The sequence below is a fragment of the Lissotriton vulgaris genome, chromosome 10, assembly GCF_964263255.1.
Source record: "Lissotriton vulgaris chromosome 10, aLisVul1.2, whole genome shotgun sequence".
NCBI classification, from domain to species: Eukaryota; Metazoa; Chordata; class Amphibia; order Caudata; family Salamandridae; genus Lissotriton; species Lissotriton vulgaris.
The window spans coordinates 157,065,643-157,085,707 of NC_141698.1; the positions used below are offsets into that span (position 1 = coordinate 157,065,643).

Genomic DNA, 20,065 nt, shown 5'->3' on the forward strand with positions numbered 1-20,065 from the left:
GGATACTCTTATCTAACAGCAGGTTCCTCACCCACCTGTCCATCTTTCTAGGCATTGGACTCCTTTGGTCCATGCAAAAAAGATTCCAATTAGAGATCTGCACACAAGCACAATCTAAGTACTGAGAGCTTTGCGTCCCGCTGTGCCTGCAGATATAGGAAAGAAAATTACGTTGACTCGTGAAGGTGGTGGTTTTATTGTGGCCCTAACATAATTTCCAGGCAGGACAGACTGGATGCGGATCTGCATGATGCCACCTATCCGCGCGAGGGAATGCCTGAGGAAAACTTTGGGATCTAGAATGATGCCTGGTGGTATTCACGTGGTAAGGAATCTGCAGTTAAATAGAATGTTCGCCAGAAATTGTTTTACCCAAGTTGAGTATCTTGTTTGTTCTATACAACCATTTAGTATGCCTTTACATGACAAATGGTGCATTTGTATAAGAGTGAACATTGCTACATCTGATAGCCTGTTTATACTTTCCCTCAATGTTGGCTGTAGTTGGCTAAGCATTTTATTTCCAGATTCTCTTACCAATAGAAAATAGGAAATGACTTTGTGCACCTAATTGTAGCTGTACGCCCAAGAAATATACACTTTTTTCTTGAGGTCACTTTCATTTTTTATTCTTTTAGGCAGTTTCCGCAGTTTTGCCATCTGTTCCAGAGGATCAAGTAGTGCAGTCGTTTATAAAGAACACCACATTGAAAACTTTGTCAGAAGAAGAAAAATGGTATGTAGAAATTTATGCATGCGTGTTCGTACTACTGCCAGTGAGTCTTGCCATTTAGTCATGGTGGTGGCCTGTTATAAGTAACCACAATTATTTGGTATGCTTTTCAAGAACCACAGCAGTCAAGACCGTTGTTTTGGAATTTAACTGGAAACATGTTCTTAAGCATATTAGTATATGTGATTTTCCCATTTCAGAAAACAAATATTCAAGTATTTGAATATTGTTTGAGCTTGCTTTTTACATTATTTCACTTTGACACAGAGGACTTGGGATCTTGCAAATTTTTGGAGATTTGAAATTGCAATCCAAAATGCAAACAATTTATCTACACATAATATATCAGAATTTATGTAGTGATGTTCAAGTGTATGTTTTATTGCTGCATTTATCTGTTCGTACAACAAGAAACTATTTTATTAGATTTTTTTAATGAAGAAATGTTAAAACAAGAAGAATAAGGTAAAAATAAAGACCCTAAACGTCCATGAGTTCACATGTCGTTTATATCTGAAATTGGTCTTCATAGCAATCCTAATAAAATATGGTATGTCAAAAATCATATAAAAACATCCAGAATGACCTAATTAAAATGCAACAATTAGATTTGTCAACGCCCAAAATATTGTTTTTAAACATTTTGTTATTGTATTCTTTATTACTGTTAATTTGTAGTTGTTTTTTGTGGTAAGACGGGTCATTTATAGCCTCAGCCCTGCGGTTGATTAAACATTTAGTATCACATAAACAATCAACGCTTTTCGAACTTGGGAGGAACCAACAGGTGGCCTCTGCACTCCTACATTCTCCAACAAATGAAGGGAATTATTGCATGCAGTCGTTAAGAGAGAAGTGTTGTTATAGCAGTAGGGGTATGGGAAATGATGACGTTGCCTAGCTGCTGTGCATGTTTTTTTTTTTTTTGTTGCTTTTTTTTAATTTTATATCCGTGGCATGCCTTATCCCTGAGTGCATTTGGATGAGTTGGCAAGCCAAGTGACAATGGTGGAATTTGGAGGAGTTCGTCCCAACGGATAGGGTTCCTAGTAAACAAATCGAGGGCCCTCATGCAAGGGTGCATAAAGCAAAGGTACCCCCCCTCTCGAGAAGTAGTCTACCACTGTCCTTATCTCACAGTGAATTTTTGTTCTGTATGATATAGGTTGTGATAGTAGTTCCATTGCTAACACATACCACAGTTAGTTAAACCAGAGAGAGCAATGAGCGGAAGTTCTTTCCTTGTCCAAAATATTTTAGTCAGTTGCCTTGCCCTGTTGTTTGACGTCATATGTTCCTGTGGTCTAATCTTTCACCTGTGGTGAGTTTTTGGTCTTTCGGGATGGGAAAGCACATGGTCCCCTTGATATCCCTTGAGATTTTTTCCAAAATGTTTGCATGACTCGCCAGACTAGACATGGATAAGAAGTCCTGTATCCTCGGCAGAAGGATAGATGTGATGAAGAGCCATGGGTATCATGTACCGTTGGTACATTATATTGTATTCTTATTGCCTGTGGGGGATGCTACAATAGGTCCTATTAGTGTCAGCCCATAGTCTTACCCACGATTCTTCCTTGTTCAATTCCGAGATCTGTTCCTCAGCCTTTGCTCGCAGACCATCTCTTAGCGGGCTCTATCAGCAGATGTGTCCTGTAAATGTTGGTTCTCTCTTATTGGTCCTTTGATAGATTAACATGCTTGAATTAGTTCCCATCATAAGACTGGGAATCTTCTGTGACAATGTTAATACAACAGTGTACCATTTACACTCTATAACATTGAACTCTCCGAGAGCATTTACATCCTATCTGCATCATTGTATGATCCAAACCACAGCCAATTAGAGCAGACACCCTCAGCTGCTTCTCTGCCAGAGACTTCAAATGGCCAAGTTTTCCCCCTTAAGTTCCATGTGAGGAATACTTTGGAGAGCTGTTTCTAAAAGAAGACTGTCTTCAGTTTTTTCAAAAGGAAATAATCCTGTTCAAGGCATTTGAGCTGCAGATTCTACACCTTGCATTAGATCACCACCTGGTGTTGGGCTCGGATGATTGCATGTTGTTGTCTTCTTGGAAGAAGTCTTTGTAGTCACGAGATAGGTAACTCCTCCCTTGGACGATAGTGCGCATGGGCATCGGCTCCATCCTTAGATTGTTTTTTCCGCCACTGGGTTCGGATTCAACTTTCCGCTCCGGTTCGAATTCTACCTTTTATAGTAGTTCGACGCTGTGAGAAGTTGGCCTGGTATATGATGATCACAAATTCTAGTGAGCACCTTGCACCAGTCCAAAAGACCCTTCTGGTGATTGGTTGTAAATCAACCTTCTAGACCAGCTATCCTAGTGGTAGCATGGATAAAAGCAATCTTAGGCTAAACTCAAGAGGGCATGTGAAGCCAGCTGTTTTACCATATGCAATCCTTTTAATATCAAATGAAAGGACACCACACAAGTTATATATTATAAAATATATGTATTTATTACTAGAATAATCCTCTATACTCTTTATGAGCACAGAAGCACAAGCGTTAAACAAAGAACTTCATATAACATACAAATGTTGCACAGCTATGGATAGGCGGGGTGGCCCTTCAAACCATATATTTAAAAAGTGGTATAAGTACCACGTCACGAACAATGGTAAGGCATAGGGCCTTGGGAATCGCTGGGGCTACACTGGACTAACGAAGGTTAGGACATAGGAGGCCCACAGGATGCGGATGCAGTGTCTATAGGCAACCGCGTTTACCATACAAGTCAATGGTGCGTAAAAATTAGAAAGTTATAGGTTTGGGAGTCTTCCGACTGGACTAGAACTTAGCCACTTGAAACTAGGACACTAGGGAAGTAAATCACTACAGGGGCACCGGAGTACCCTTGTTACCTCACCCACAGGAAGTGGGTGCATAGGTGCATAGGTGTCAAAGTGCGTTGGGTTTCTTCGTGGAGTTCTGTGGAGCCTGGAGGAAAAGATGCTGCAGGCGACCAGGAGAGAAGAGTCTGGTTTGATCCAAGGGTGGATCGAGATGTAGAGTACCTGAAAGCAGAGGGGACAGAGTCTAGGTCACTAGCCAGTAACCAGGATGGACCCAAGAAGGAAACGGGCGATGTCGGGTTGCGATCAGGTGATGTCGAGTAGTTTGTCTCCGCTGCCACGTGGACCAGGAAGTATCGATGACGACCAGGAGTTGAACACGGACTGTCCCACGACGGCTCTCGCTGTCGGCGGTGTCGGTACTCGAATTGGAGTCAACAGGCCTTGGCAAATGCAACCCACGCAGGAATCGAAGATGGCTTCTGGATCGGACTAGCAAGGTCAGATCGGTGGCTCCTTTTCAGGGGAGCTGGGGCCAGTCTGGAGCAACCAGACCAGCAGTGTAAAGTCGAAGGTTCGTCGTCACAGAGGCCACTAGCCTACGGGCAAGTGACCGGACAACGCTTCGAGCAGGAAAAGTGCAAAAGGGCGCCACACAGCACTCGGTGAGTGTGGAGAGGTGATCTTCGGTGCACAGGCTGCTCAGGGCTGGGGCTTCTCAATCCCCAATGTACAGCTTCGAGGGTGCCTCTGGAGCTGCACAGGAAGCACTTCGCTGGCTTTCCAGGATGGCCGGTCTCACGTCGCCTCCACGGATCTCAGCTTTGCTAGGACTGTTGGAAGTCTGGGAATCCAGGTCTTGTTGGTCTCTCTCGTTCGAGCTCCGGCGGGAGCAACGGCAAAGAAAACCTTTGAGCACTGATGGTGCTTGCTTGCACAGGGTGGCCACTCCTTGACCACAAGGGAGATTCTTCAGTCTTCTACGTCGAGTAGGATGTCGAAGGGTCCAGAGTTTTGTATCAAAGTTTCAGTCAGGATGATCTAATGTTTCATGGCACAGCTCCTACCTTCATTCCAAATCTAGGGGCTGGATCTCCTGCTAGGTCCCTCCTATCGGTGGGACCCAGGAAGGGGGTGGTTACACCCCTTTCCCTTTGTCCAGTTTTGCGCCAGAGCTGGGGCTGGAGTGCCCCAGCACCGGTTTGAACTGGACTTTGCATGGGACACCTTGTGTGCCCCTGGCAGTGTCTAGTTTCATTCAGCCCTCCCTACCCCAATCCACTATCTCCTGTCTGGGGTAGTGTAACACCTCCCTGTGACAGGAAACCTTTTGTCCAGGTATCCCCTGCCGTAGTTTCGGTCAGCAGCAGGAGGCCAGACTTGTGTCTGTGGCAGCAGCATCCATTTTGTGATGCTGAGGCTCTGGTTAGATTTAACCGCGTTTAAGGAAAGTAACATGTCTTCTCCCTCTAGAAGGGTGGAATGCTACCCCCGTCGCCAGGACTGGCAAGGGGGTAGTATTCCAAAGCTTATGACACCTTACACGACATGTTTTGATAAAGCCAAACCAAAGTTAGCAGTGAACCACGAGGTTCACAATGCACTTAAAAGTATATGGTATGGCAATATCCCAGAACAGCTATAAGGACATGGTTCCGAAAGCTGCAGACAGGCTCAGCTCATGCTAGAGCACCATCTCTCAAAGAACCAAGCACTCTGCCCCCAGGATTGGTAAGGCCTGCCATAGGAGTGACTTATAGGTGTATATGTGTCCAGATATAGGTTTAGACATAGGTTTACTATATCTAAGCAAGGGGTGATTACACCACCTTGCCCCAGCTGAGTGATCAGCCAGTTGTGTCAGTTTGGATGGCCAGCAAGGGTGGCAAAAGATATGCTGCAGCCCCTGGTAGGCCTTGGATGCACCTATGCCCTGGGTACCTATAGTACACTGTACAGGGGCTGAAAAGGTGACCCAATATCCAATTGGAGATGTACCTAGGGTACATGGAGTCCATTTTACAGAGAGAGCAGATAGCCTGGGGCCCTGACTAGCAGGATCCCATGCCAACTAAGTCGAAAACCAGCTAAACACTAGGCCAAAAAATCTGGGGTAACCATAGTCGGGTATCCACCTTCCTACAGACACGAAAAAACTTTATAAAACAACTTCCGATACCAACAAACATAGACTCAACTTCATCAGCTCGATTCCGGACGTTGACGCGGGCTGTGAGGCCTACAACTCATGGAAAGGACGCCCTTCAAAAGATGCCCCGAGTGTGGAGTAAAGTTTCCACACAGTGACCATCACGAGGTCTGTAACCTGTGCTTATCGCCAGAACACAACGAGTCAAGCTGTACAGCCTGTACATCCTTTCGATCTAAAAAGACTATTCGAGATCGTAGGGCCCGTCGACATGACATGCAGAGATCCGCTCTGGAACCGGTGGATATCTTCGACAAAGAAGTTCCACTCGTCCCAGAAGGAGATTCAGACAATCTCCAAATCAAAGGCAGACGACTCCGATAACTCCATACCATCGGGTCAACGCGTGAGTACTACTGCCCTGGCCCCATACCCAGCACCTCAATCGAAGGCAAAGGTCAACACTCCGCCTCCCGGGCCCAGTCGCGACCAAAAGAATACTTCCAAAGCCCCGCAATCAAGCCCGGCTCCGAAGAAAATACTCAAGCCTACCAGTCGCTCCATACCGAGCAAACCGCATGTGCCGAAATCTCCAGCTCCCTCAGCACTGATACCGAAAGAAGTCCCGGTTCCGATACCGTCAACTTTGAAAGACAAAACGGCTCCAAAAACAATGAAGCCTGCTTCTGACGCTTCGAAGCCGATGAAACCAGCTTCCACTCCAAAGCCAATATCTTCGTTACCGAAGCCTACAAGGCCTAATTCTGATGCGCTCAAGCCCACAAAACAGCCTTCGACACCAAAGACAATACCTTTGGTGCCGAAATCTACGCCAAAGGACCCTATCACAGCTCCTAAGGCTAAAGACAAGCAACAACCACGCCCGGAACCGAAAAAAACGTCGCCCGCAGTGGTTCCGCAAGGAGAAGACCTGTTCCAACCTGATCCTCTACAAAAGAAGATCTACATTGATCCACAGACAGGTAATGTATCCACTACACCACACAGGAAGAGGAAGTCAGACACAGCACCTACACCTCCAGTGCCTGTTAAGGATAAGGACTCTGCCACATCTCCTATGCACCATTCTTCTCCTGTACTTCCTTCTCCTTCACCTCCTCTTCCTCCTAACATTTCACCTCAAATTTCTCCTCAAAATTCTCCTTGTCATTCTTCACCACATACACCTCAGAATGATGATGAGTATAGCATGGGGGGAGGGGTAGACACAGATTAGCCTTTTCCCTACCCAGGCGATGATCCAGACTGGGAGTACCCAAACCCACAGGATGTGCCAGATATTCCTGACCCACATGCGTATCCATCCAAATCTTCTCCTGCAGAAAACCATATTGGATTTGGACACTTACTTAATAGGGCTGCCATCTATCATGGGGTCGCAATGCATTCAGATGAGCCAGAGGAAGATTTTTTATTAGATACTTTTGAACAATCTCAAAGGTCTGTTCAAATACTACTTATGATTAAAGGGGTCATTAAACATGCCCCAGAAGTATTTAAAGATCCTGTACGTACTAGGATACTAAACCCAAGAATAAAAAAAAAAGTACAGGCCTGCTCATGTGGATCCTGCCTATATTAAGGGACAGCTACCCTTAGATTCCCTAGGTGTGTCAAACGCTAGAAAAAGGGCAAACTCACAAACATCAGGCGAAGCACCGCCCTCTGATAAAGAATCTAAAGTAATTGATGCTTCAGGCAAGAGAATAGCTGCCCAAGCTAGCAATACATGGCATATAGCTAACACACAAGCCCTCCTTGCAAGATACAACAGGGCTCACTATGATCAGTTAGAAACACTCTTACAACATCTACCTGACCAATATAAAGCACAGGAAACAACCTTATACAAGAAGGCAAGCTTATTTCAAATGCCTCAATCAAATGTGCACTTGATGTAGCAGACACTGCAGCTAGAGCTATAAACACTAGTGTCCTTCTTAGACGTCATGCGTGGCTACGCATTTCCGGATTTAAGCAAGAAGTGCACACTACTATCTTAAATCAGCCATTCAACCAACAACAACTGTTTGGACCAGAGGTAGACACAGCACTTGAAAAAATGAAAGAGGACAATGATACAGCCAAATATATGGGAGCTTTGCACTCCACCCAAGCTCGAGGCTCCTTTCGTCGCTCCTTTTATAGAGGAGGCTCCAAACAAGCTGGAGCAGACAATTCAGCTTCATTTAAATCTAATACACAAACATCCTCCAAGAGAGGATATTTTAGAGGAGGCTATAGTGGCAACAACAATAAAGATAGAGGGCGAGGAAATAATAATAGTCGATCCTCCCCCACCACAAAACAGTGACTTTATTCTGCTCCCCTAAAAGCATTCCACTCCTGTGGGGGGCAGACTAACACAGTTCTGTAGTAGGGGATCTCTGTGTATAGTCATAATCTTGTGATTAGTACCGCCCATGTGCATGGACCCCGGATCAATCGAAATAGTCTCTTAAGTTGTCTTCTTCTGCAGTCCTGCATAGACACCTATGAGAAAATCAAAGACAAATAATGCAGCCTAAAAACTACAAGGCTACATTGGCCAGCACTTCATCTTGAAGTGAAAAGGATAGCCAAATAATATTAAATTTTACACACTTTGTAAAGTTTCACACCTAGAGAAACTCCCCTTCACAAAAATCATTTGTCATGATAGAGAGGAAGGGTTGGACAGACAAGCCCCATAGGCTGCCATTATGGGTCTGGAAAAGGGATACCGTTCCTTTATGGAACTCTCCAGAAACCCCCGGTATCCCAGGATGCACAGCCAAAGGCCTTCTACTTCAGTTCTGTTTTTTTCCGGCTCCTGCTAGCAGGACCCTGGAGCCTTGAGCTCTACCTTTTTGTGTATACCTTCAATTTTTGGAGTTTTTCCAGTGTTTTGAGTGTTTCACTCGAATTCTGGGGTCTTCCTCTTCCAGTTGCTGTGTTTTTGCCACCTCTATATTGTCGAAATGCCAGCTTTATTCGACAAGTGCACTGAGTGTGGTAGGAAGAAGGCTAAATCTGACCCCCACAGAGTGTGCATACTCTTTCTCCCTTCTAGCCATGTCCCTGACTCTTGTGATATCTGTCACTCTTTCTCCAGGAGGACCCTGCGTGACAGGGAGAAGATTTGTATCCAAGGCTTGGAGCAGAGGAGACATCAAGAACCAGGTGGGACTTCTGGGCATGGAGATACTCTATCTGCATCCTCTGCCCGTGCATCGGCCTCTGGGGGCTCCCCAGCCAAGAAAAGGCCCAGAAAAGGCACCGGTCACGGTCGACGTCGGTGGCTTCGACGTCGGCGTTGAGAGGTATGACTACCATCTGCTCCCCGTCGACCCAGGGTTCTGGGTCAAAGCAATGTCGACGTTCGGTGTCGAGGGGTAGGACGTCGAGACCTCGGACGAGGTCGTCGTCGAGGACATCACCGGCATCGACACACCATTGACGTCGTGATGAATCCCTAAGAGACAGGCGCAAGCCATTGAGGCGACACCCCCGTCCACGTCGACGCGAAGGTCAACGTCAAGGAAAGAAACGTCGACGTCAAGGCGAAGGCACTCGACATCGGGAAGTTCGTCGACGTCGGGAAAATCAACCCCGAGAAGAGAGACGTTGAAGAGGTCGACGTCGAGGAGGGATAAGTCGACGTCGAAGAGGAAGTCGAGGCCTAGAACAGTGTCTAGTGCCTCTGTGGTTAGCGTTTCCTCATCAACGACAAGTCACCGGTCACGGCGGCGCGGCGCTTATCTTCAGAGAGATCTTCCTCCAGAGCATCCTCCCCGAGGCCTGCTCGTAAGAAGAGGAGAGCTTCTAGGTCATCGGACTCTGATTATTCCAGGACCTATTCGCCCTCAAGGCCCAGGACGCCTGCACCTCCTACTATTCCGCAACTTCCTCCTCCTCCTCCTCCTCCTCCTCCTCCTCCTCCTCCATCACTGCCTCGACCTCCACAACCGCAGCCTTTGGTTCCGGCTCCACCTCTTCTGCTCCCGCAGCCTCCAGGGCCAGTGGCTCATGCAAGGCCCAGAAAGCCAAGGTCAAGATCCAGAGGGAGGCATCGCTCTCGTAGTGGGCATAGATCTTCAACGAGGTCACGGCATCGCCGGCGGAGGGAAAGGTCACGGTCCAGGTACATGGACTCGTCCAGTGACAGGAGATATTCTCCCACTTTGTTGGACTCTCCTCCTACGAGAGTTTCGCCTGTGGATGACATTGTGACATTCCAGGATGTGCTGCTGAGAGGGGCAGCGAAGTTGGGGATTACACTGACGGTGCCTACCCCTACCACCTCGGTGATATTTGAAACGTTGCAACGCAGGCACCTTTCTCGCCCGTTGCTGCCGTTGGTGCCAGGACTGGAGGAACCGGCCATGGAGCTGTTTCTGACGCGGGCCTCGGTGAAGTCGGCACCATCCAAGCTTCAAAAGAAGTGTAGACCCCCGGATTCGGATCCAGCGTTCCCACGATCAGATCCGGTTGTTGTGACAGCGGCCAAGAAGCAGCATTCTACTGCCCCTTCATCTACGGTCCCTCCCGACAAGGAGAGCCGTCAAATGGATTTGGCAGGGAGAAAGGTCTCTAGTAGAGCTGCCACCTCTCTGAAAGCGGCGAGTGCATCAGCGCTTTTGGGTCGGTATGACCGCGCCTTGTGGGAGTCCCTGCAGCAATTCATTGAGCTCCTCCCGAGGGACAGGAGGGAAGACTTTCAGGAGATCTTGAATGAGGGCATGATGGTCTCGAATCAGGTCATCAGTTCAGCGGCAGACGCCTCTCTCCTGGCTGCTCATGGTTATTTTCATGGCATAAACTTGAGACGTCACTCCTGGTTGCGCCTGACCTCTCTTAAGCCAGAGGCGCAGCAGCGGATTGCCAACTTGCCCTTTTCGGGAGCTACCCTCTTTGGGACTCATGCGGACGAAGAGATGGCATGAAGGCGGAAGTGGAAACGCTTAAAGCCGTAGGTTTGGGAGAAACCAAAGGAGCAGCGGAAGATCTTCCGCCCCTTTCAGAGGCGTTAATCTTCCTAGAGATTTCAGTGAGGGCAAGGTCGCCATGCTGGCCAACAGCAGCAGCAACAACAGCAATACCAGCGGCAACCCTTCTAAAAGTGCCAGAGGGGCAGAGGCGGCTAGCAGGCCTCCTCGGCGAACAAGGGCCTGGCCGGGTCTAAGCCCTGAGGAGTTACTTCCCCCCTCGTCCGTTATCCGCTCCGGTGGGGGGAAGCATACAGAATTACCTGGCAGAGTGGAGAAAAATTACTCAGGACAAGTGGGTGCTGAATATTGTTTGCAATGGATACAGTCAGCCCTCCTCCAGCTATTCCACCGGTTCGTTCGCAATACCAGCTGCACGAACTTAAGGCGGAGGCCGATACCCTGCTAAGAAAAAGGGCGATAGAAGACGTCCCTCTGTCTCAAAGGGAAAAAGGTCTGTACTCAAGGTACTTACTGGTACGCAAAAAGGACAAAAACGAGTTCAGGCCCATTCTGGATTTGCGACAAGCAAACAAATGGATTTGCAGGGAGAGATTTCGCATGCTGTCCTTGCACCAGATTTACCCTCAGCTGCAACAAGGAGACTGGCTTTGCGCAATAGATCTGCAGGATGCGTACTTGCATGTGCCCATTGCACGGAAACACCGGAAGTTCCTGCGCTTCCTAGTAGGAGCCAATCACTATCAGTACACCGTTCTACAGTTTGGTCTGAAGTCGGCACCCAGGACTTTTTTCAAAATGCATGGCTGTGGTGGCAGCTCACCTGAGAAAGAACAAGGTGTTTGTCTACCCGTACCTGGACGACTGGTTGATCAAAGTCTCCACCTTCCAGGAAGCGCAATTGCATTTCAACAGGACGGCTGTTCTCCTGAATCAGCTGGGTTTGTACATCAACATGTCCAAGTCCGTTCCGAGTCCTGTTCAGTGCCTGCATTACTTGGGAGCCTCCATCAATACTCTCAGAGCAAGCGTGTCTCCTTCGGAGGAGCGACGCTTATCGATCCTTCGGAAGGCTCAGGCTCTCCTGTCCGTTCAATCAATGGCAGTGAGGACGGTGTCATCTCTTCTGGGGTCAATGTCCTCTTGTATCTTCCTCACGCCACATGCACGGCTCCACATGAGACCGGTGCAAGAATGTCTATTGGATCAATGGGACCAGAAACGAGGGAGCTGGGACGACAGGATTCAACTGTCTCTACACGCTCAACAGTCCCTGAGATGGTGGTATTCGGCAGAGAATCTCCTCAAGCGGGTTCCGTTCCACAAAAACATTCACATACAGACTATCGTGACGGATGCTTCTCTCCGCGGCTGGGGAGCGCATTAAGACCATCTACAGATTCAAGGACCGTGGTCCCAGGCGGAATGCACGTATCACATAATTTTTCTGGAACTCAGAGCTGTTCATTTGCAGCTGAAAGCCTTTCATCCGTCCTTTTTAGACCAACTCCTTGCTTGTACAGACAGACAATATGACCACAATTTATTACCTCAACAAGCAGGGGGGCTCGAGATAGCGCACACTGTCCCAGGAGGCGCAGGCGATCTGGCACTGGCTGTTAGCCAGAGGACTAACGATCACGGCTACCCATCTACCAGGTGTACAGAATGCGCAGGCGGACGCACTCAGGAGACTGGTCCAGGAAAACACGAGTGGGTCCTAAACGACAAGGTGCTAGGAGACATCTTAAAAAGATGGGGTACTCCAGACATAGATATGTTCGCCACCGCCGGAAACAGAAAATACAAAGACTTCGCCTCCAGGTTCTACCAACCGGGTACTCTGGAGAATGCGCTATGGATCAGCTGGTTGAAGCTTTCTGTACGCTTTTCCACCCATTCCCCTGATTCCGGCAGTACTCATCAAGCTGTCTCAATCCAGAGCACGAATGATCCTCAATGCTCCGGAGTGGCCTCGACAGTGGTGGTTCACGGACTTGCTCCACCGGTCTCTCCAACCCCATCTGCGGCTTCCATGTCAGCCGGACCTTGTCACGAAGTTCGGGGGCAGATGGTGCACTTCAACCTCTCATCGTTGAGTTTGGCGGCATGGCTCCTGAGATAGTTCAATATGGACAACTGGATGGAAATACTCAAGGAGGCTAAGAGACCTTCCACAAGGACCTCCTATGCCTACAAGTGGAAAAGGTTCTGCATCTGATGCATGTCCAAGATTGCTGATCCTACCTCCTGCAAGGGAGATGTCATCCTTCCATATCTCTTGCATTTGGCTCAATCTGGCCTTAATTTCCATTCTATTAAGGTTCACCTCGCAGCATTAACTGCGTATAGGAAATGCCTTTCACAAACATCCTGCTTCCAGATTCCTGTAATTAAAGATTTTCTGGAGGGATTGAAGAAAGTATTTCTCCCTGTGAGACCTCCGTCACCTTCATGGGAACTAAATATGGTGCTGTCTCGGTTGATGAAGGAACCTTTTGAACCTATTCATAAGGCTTCTCTGCAGCATCTTTCCTGGAAGGTGGCCTTCATAGTGGCTATAACATCGGCCCGCAGGATGAGTGAGATCCAGGCCTTGTGTTGCCAAGAGCCTTATACAGTGTTTCATGCTTCTAAGGTTGTCATGAGGACTCACCCTAAGTTCCTGCCTAAAGTGATTTCTGATTTTCATGTCAATCATATGATATCTTTACCTACATTTTTTCAACATCCTCTCTTCATTCCCTGGATGTAAGAAGGGTGTTGAAGTTCTACTTAGACAAGACCAAGGAATTTCGTAGGTCAGACCAATTGTTTGTCAATTATGATTCAGTCAGGACTGGTCTTTCCACATCTAAACAGTCCATCTCTAGATGAATAGTTTCCTGTATACAGTTATGTTACCAAAAGGCTAACAAGACCTTAGGGGGTAAGCCTAAAGCTCATTCCACCAGGGGCAAAGCAGCTACAAAGGCTTTGCTACGTAATATTCCCATTGCAGATATCTGTAGGGCTGCCACTTGGAAGTCGGTCCATACCTTTGCTAAACACTACTGCCTGGACTCTGATGCCAGAGCAGACGCTCAGGTTGGGCAGGCTTTGTTGAGAAATCTGTTTGCACAGTTGTGGTTGTTTGTCTTCTCATCCACCGCTGGTTTGGTTTGTGGGGATAGGCTTGCCATTCTATTCACAAGATTAGGACTATACATAGAGGTCCCCTACTACAGAAGGAGTAGTTTCTTACCTGTAACTCCAGTTCTGTAGTAGGGGTATCTCTGTTATAGTCATAAGCGCCCTCCCTCCTCCCTGGTGGATGAAATGATAATGTACTGAATGCTACAGGCCTATCTTTATACACCTTCAAAAAGAACTGAAAGTGAAAGGCCTTTGGCTGTGCATCCTGGGATACCGAGGGTCTCTGGAGAGTTCCTTAAAGGCACGGTATCCCTTTTCCCAGCCTATGGGGCTTGTCTGTCCAACCCTTCCTCTCTATCATGACAAAGGATTTTTGTGAAGGGGAGTTTCTCTAGGTGTGAAACTTTACAAAGTGTGTAAAATTTAATATTATTTGGCTATCCTTTTCACTTCAAGATGAAGTGCTGGCCAATGTAGACCTGTAGTTTTTAGGCTGCATTATTTGTCTTTGATTTTCTCTTAAGTGTCTACGCAGGACAGCAGAAGAAGACAACTTAAGAGCCTATTTCGATTACTCCGGGGTCCACGCACATGGGCGGGACTATTCACAAGATGATGACTATAACAGAGATACCCCTACTACAGAACTGGAGTTACAGGTAAGAAACTGCTCCTTCCTACCTGTCTGGGTAAGGCAAATTATCCAGTATGGCTACTGCCTGGAACTTACAGCTACCCCTCCACACATACCACCCAGACAGCGTCCAATGTCTGCAGAACATCTTACACTGCTCAAACAAGAAGTTCTATCACTACTTCAGAAAGACGCAATAGAACACTACTTCAGAAAGACGCAATAGAAATTATTCCCTTACAACATCAAGGAACAGGGGTTTACTCACTGTGTTTCCTAATACCCAAAAAGGACGGGACACTAAGACCAATTCTCGACCTCAGGCCCCTCAATCGGTATATACACTCAGATCATTTTCATATGATCACTTTACAACAAGTGCTCCCATTGCTGCAACAAGGCGACTTCCTTACTACACTAGATCTAAAGGACGCCTACTTCCACATTCCTATACATCTTTCTCACAGGAAGTATCTAAGTTTTCTACTGGAAGGACAGCACTATCAGTTCAAAGTCCTTCCATTCGGGGTTACAACTGCACCAAGAGTGTTTACAAGGTGCCTAGCAGTAGTAGCAGCACATCTCAGAAGACAACACATCCATGATTGGCTCATAAAAGCCAAGTCATTCAATCAATGTGTCCAACACACATCGCAAACAATTCAAACATTACACGACTGAGGGTTCACAATCAACTACACCAAGTCGCATCTTCAGCCCTCTCATGTACATCAGTACCTAGGGGCTACAATAAACACATCTACAGCTCTAGCTTATCCCAGTCCAGTCAGGATACAGAGCATTCAAGCCTTAGTCACAAAATTTCAACAGCAACACTCTCTCCCAGCCAGAGTGTTCATGTGACTAATAGGCATGATGGCATCTTGCATTTTTATTGTACCGTCTGCAAGACGGCAAATGCGTCCGTTACAAGAATGTCTAGCACAACAGTGGAACCAGGCTCAAGGACAACTTACAGACCTGGTGTTGGTAGACAGCCGCACACACCGCTCTCTGCAGTGGTGGAACACCAAAAACTTGGCAAAAGGGCGGCCGTTCCTCTAACCTCAGTACTTACAACAGACGCATTGCTCACAGGATGGGGAGCCCATCTCCTACACCATACAACTCAGGAAAAATGGACCACTAACAAAAAGTGCTCCACATCAATCACCTAGAGCTGCTAGCAATATTCTTAGCGCTCAAGTCTTTCCAAGTACATGTACAGAACAAAGCTGTCTTGATCCGGACGGACAACATGACAGTCATATACTATATACAAAAACAGGGGAGGATACACTCTCTGCAACTGTCCCAGCTTGCACAGAACATTTGGAGATGGGCCATTCCACAAAAGATATATCAACTAGCAGAACACCTTCCAGGAGTTCACAATCAGATGGCAGGTCTGTTAAGTCGACAGGCGCAACAAATTCACGAATGAGAACTACATCCACAAGTTCTTCTACCATTCTTTCACAAGTGGGGTCATCCAGACATAGATCTGTTTGCCAGACACGAAAACGCAAAATGCCCAACCTTCGCCGCCAGGTTCCCACACCCACTGTCCAAGGGCAATGCGATATGCATGAACTGGTCAGGCAGATTTGCGTACTCTTTTCCGCCACTACCACTAATACCACTAATAGTGCTCAAGCTATGACAACAGTCGCTCAAACTCATTTTAATAGCTCCCACATGGGCACGCCAACCGTGGTTCACAACACTACTAGAACTATCCCTAGTTCCACACCAAAAAGTACGTCTGACCCCATCCATGCTAACGCAGAACCATGGAGACATCAGACATCCAGATCCAAACCAACTGAATCTGGCGATATAGCTCCTGAAGTCTTAGAGTTGGCTTACCTTAACCTGCCACCAGACTGTATGAATATCATTAAAGAAGCCAGAAGACCTACTACTAGAGATTCCTATGCTGCTAAATGGAAAAGATTTGCCATTTACTGCTCTAATGATCAAATTGATCCTTTAGATGCTTCCATCCAAAATATTATATGTTTCTTTCTCCATTTAAAGAGATGTATTCTAGCATATTCATCTATACGCTTACATCTTTCAGCCATTGCGGCATATCTACAAAACAGACAACATCTGTCGTTGTTAAGAGTAGCAGCAGTAAAAGCTTTTATGGAAGGATTAAAAAGAAATACTCCTCGTAGGTTACCACCCTCTTCAGTGTGGAACCTAAACATTGTTCTTACCAGGCTCATGTGACCCCCCCTTTGAACCTTTACACAAATGTGAACTGCAATTTCTCACATGGAAAACAGCTTTCCTCATTGCTATTACCTCTCTTAGAAGAGTTAGTGAAATTCAAGGTTTCACTATACAAGAACCATTCTTACAATTACACCATAACAAAGTAGTTCTAAGGACTAATCCTAAATTCCTTCCTAAAGTAATTACTCCTTTTCATCTAAACCAATCTGTAGAGTTACCAGTGTTTTTTCAAAACCCACACTCTGTAACAGAGAGAGCTCTACACACGCTAGATGTCAAAAAAGCTCTTCTCTATTACATTGATAGGACCAAATCCTTTCGCAAAACAAAGCAACTATTTGTAGCTTTCTTTCCACCACATAAAGGCAACCCCATTTCTAAATCAGGAATTGCAAGGTTGATTGTTAAATGTATACAAATATGCTATCACAAGGCAAAACACATTAACAGTTCCTCCTAGAGCGCACTCCACACAGAAACTAGGAGCCTCCATGGCTTTTTTAGGGAACATTCCCCTAGAAGACATCTGCAAGGCAGCAACATGGTCTACAACACACACCTTCACTAAACACTATTGTGTTGATGTGCAAGCCAAGCAGCAAGCTGCTGTAGGCCAATCTGTCCTCAAAACTCTCTTTCAAAGGACTGCAACGGATACAGGTGACCACCGCTAGGGGAGACACTGCTGCACAATCAATGCAAAGTGTAGAATCTGCAGCTCATATGCCTCGAACGGAAAATGCTACTTACCAGTATGCATCTGTTCTTGGCAAGTAGAGCTGCAGATTTCTACACGCCGCCCTGCCTCCCTGGGACCTGTATCTGTTCCAGTTTTTATCTTAATTAGATGTACACGCATGGACATCCCTTCTGTCTTTCTACTAACTTCATCATTTCCCATCATGGCGAAAAACAATCTAAGGATGGAGCCGATGCCCATGCGCACTATCGTCCAAGGGAGGAGTCCCCTATCTCGTGACTACAAAGACTTCTTCCAAGAAGACAACAACATGCAATCATCCGAGCCCAACACCAGGTGGCGATCTAATGCAAAGTGTAGAAATCTGCAGCTCTACATGCCAAGAACAGATGCATACTGGTAAGTAGCATTTTCCTTTTTCACCATGACTGAGCTGGGACAGAAGGCATCTCTAAACTGTGCATACACAGGAGGAAAAAAAGAAAATATACATAGATGATCCACATACAAATGCCTGCTTTGTTTTTATCCCAGCCGTAACCCAAAGATGTGTGAGAGCTGCAATACTTTCCCAGCCAAGATTTAGAAGGACAGAGAAAGAAGGCTTGCATTGGAAAATTTAGAAGAGAAAATGCTATCTCCCTCATCAAGACACCAAGGTAGACCTTCTATGAATTTCACTGAGAAGTCTGTAGCAGTGAAGTTTAAGCATACTTCAAGACCTTCTGACCTTCCTGTAAGGGTCAGACACCTAGTTAGCTGCTGCCTCTACACAAACAAATGAGTTTCCAAAAAGAGCATTCTCACAAGTCAAAGAAAAAGGTACAGAGAAAGAGCACTTGAAGAGGCCTAAGCTCACTGATACCAGCTCTTTATGTGCTTTGCCAGCGACGAGGGGACCATCGAAGATGACTAATTGCCAAGCAAGTCTTATCAGTTGCTCCAGCGGCAGAACATGCACCTATGAAAAGGTACTCATTTTTTGTTTTTATTAATTTTCCATTGCAGCAAAAACATACAGAACTAAAAGAAAACAATAAGGCAACCTGAATCAGTAGGCGATACACATGGAGGCAATATCATTAATAAGTGTAGAGGCCACAGTTCCGTAGCCATCACCTCCAAAAAGGGAGAGCATAGGTCTAGTTTAGAATCCCGCCCTACAACAAAATCAATACACCATCCCCCGTCGCAATTCCCCAGGCGCCCATCCATTCCCAGAAGTACTGTGGTAGACCAGACATTCCGAGCCGCAACCGTGAGATACTCCACACCCTCAGCAGCAAACATCCGGGGCCTGCGCCATGGCCACAGATACAGCAGCGGTTGAGGCGGCCTCAGGGATTGAGTCGGCTAGGACAATTTGACCCTTGCGGCTCACTCGAGCTCAAGCCATTAGTATGGCAACCCATGCAAGCAATATCTGTACCTTCTTCACTCCCCTGGCCTCTTCGCTGTGAAGTGCCTCCCTTTCACAATCCGCCCATCTCGCCAACTCCAGCCCCATCTATAAATATCTGGCCCACGAGCCGATTTCCAGCTCATCTTTATCTGGCTATGAAAAGACACTCATTATTTATTTTCACACTATTGTTGGTGATACAGCCTGTGATGACTGATTTTGTAGCGTACTCATTTACAACAGCAATGCCATAGTTGGCACTACCGTCATCGACACAGTCGTTGTTGTAAAAAGTAATGAAACCACTCCCAGTGGACCTTTCTACTACTACTCAAGCTGAAATGTTCTGATTTATTGAGCGCTGCAATTTCGCTAGTACCTGCAGTAATGCCTCTATAATCTATGATGGTGAAAGCAGTGCCTTTGCACCTGCATAAAAGATTGTCGCAGGAAACTTCTTAAGACCAAGAAGGGGAAGATGTACAGGATGATTACCTTCAGTGACTATCAAAATATTCAGCACAGTTATATTTTTTTTCCACACAGGGCACATTAGTTGTTGGCACCTAGGCTGGTACACCAAAATGTTCAAAGACAGCGTTAGGGTCCATCTGCTCCCTCTAGGGGCAAGTATTGTTGTAGATGTTAAGTAACTTAAGACACGTTTAAAGATATTTATCAAAAACGTCTGCCACCTTCCATCCCTGGCTCTCAACCAGAAGGATTATCCACTCTGCAGCCACCAGTGTTGCTTAGGATTTCTGCAAATGCCTCAATGACAAATACCAGAAAAGTTGACATCACCAAAAGGATGTGTTCATCCCATAATAGTAAATAGTGGCACTTACAGAAGTATCAAGTTCGGATGGCAAACACCATTGAGGTGCTGGAACTCGATGATGGCAACAAATCCATTTGATGAGGGCAATGATGACACTTATTCATGCCTGCACGACTGGTCTCAAACTTACATTAAGGATTCAGAATGCAGTGATGATGTATTTCTAAATGATGCGAGCCTGGAACCAGTGCCAATGAATTCATTGACAGATGATATTGGGAAACTGCACATTTTAGTTGAAACAACGTCTCACTCGTTAAGCCTTCCAGTTAGTTTTGTAGAGAAAACATGCTTTGTATTTGACTTTAAAGAGAAATCTTAAAAAGTGACAGGTACATTCCTTTTCTGGAGTATTTGTCAGAAGAAGGTTTGCCCCAGTATTGGAACTTTCATAGATTCCCATGCTTTGTATCATTCCCCCTCGTCGGAATAGGAGCCTCGGTAAATAAAAAATACCATAG

At 46.4% G+C, this 20,065-nt stretch overlaps 1 protein-coding gene across 4 annotated transcripts in view; it reads left to right on the forward strand.

Moving 5' to 3' along the window:
* The window catches only part of USP42 (ubiquitin specific peptidase 42), a 674,575-nt gene that overhangs the window by 516,599 nt on the left and 137,911 nt on the right, over positions 1–20,065 (forward strand). For all 4 annotated transcript variants that reach the window (XM_086940745.1, XM_086940747.1, XM_086940748.1 and 1 more), the window contains exon 14: positions 639–736. In XM_086940745.1, coding sequence (XP_086796871.1) covers positions 639–736 — 98 coding nt within the window. The remainder of the gene's footprint in view (positions 1–638; positions 737–20,065) is intronic.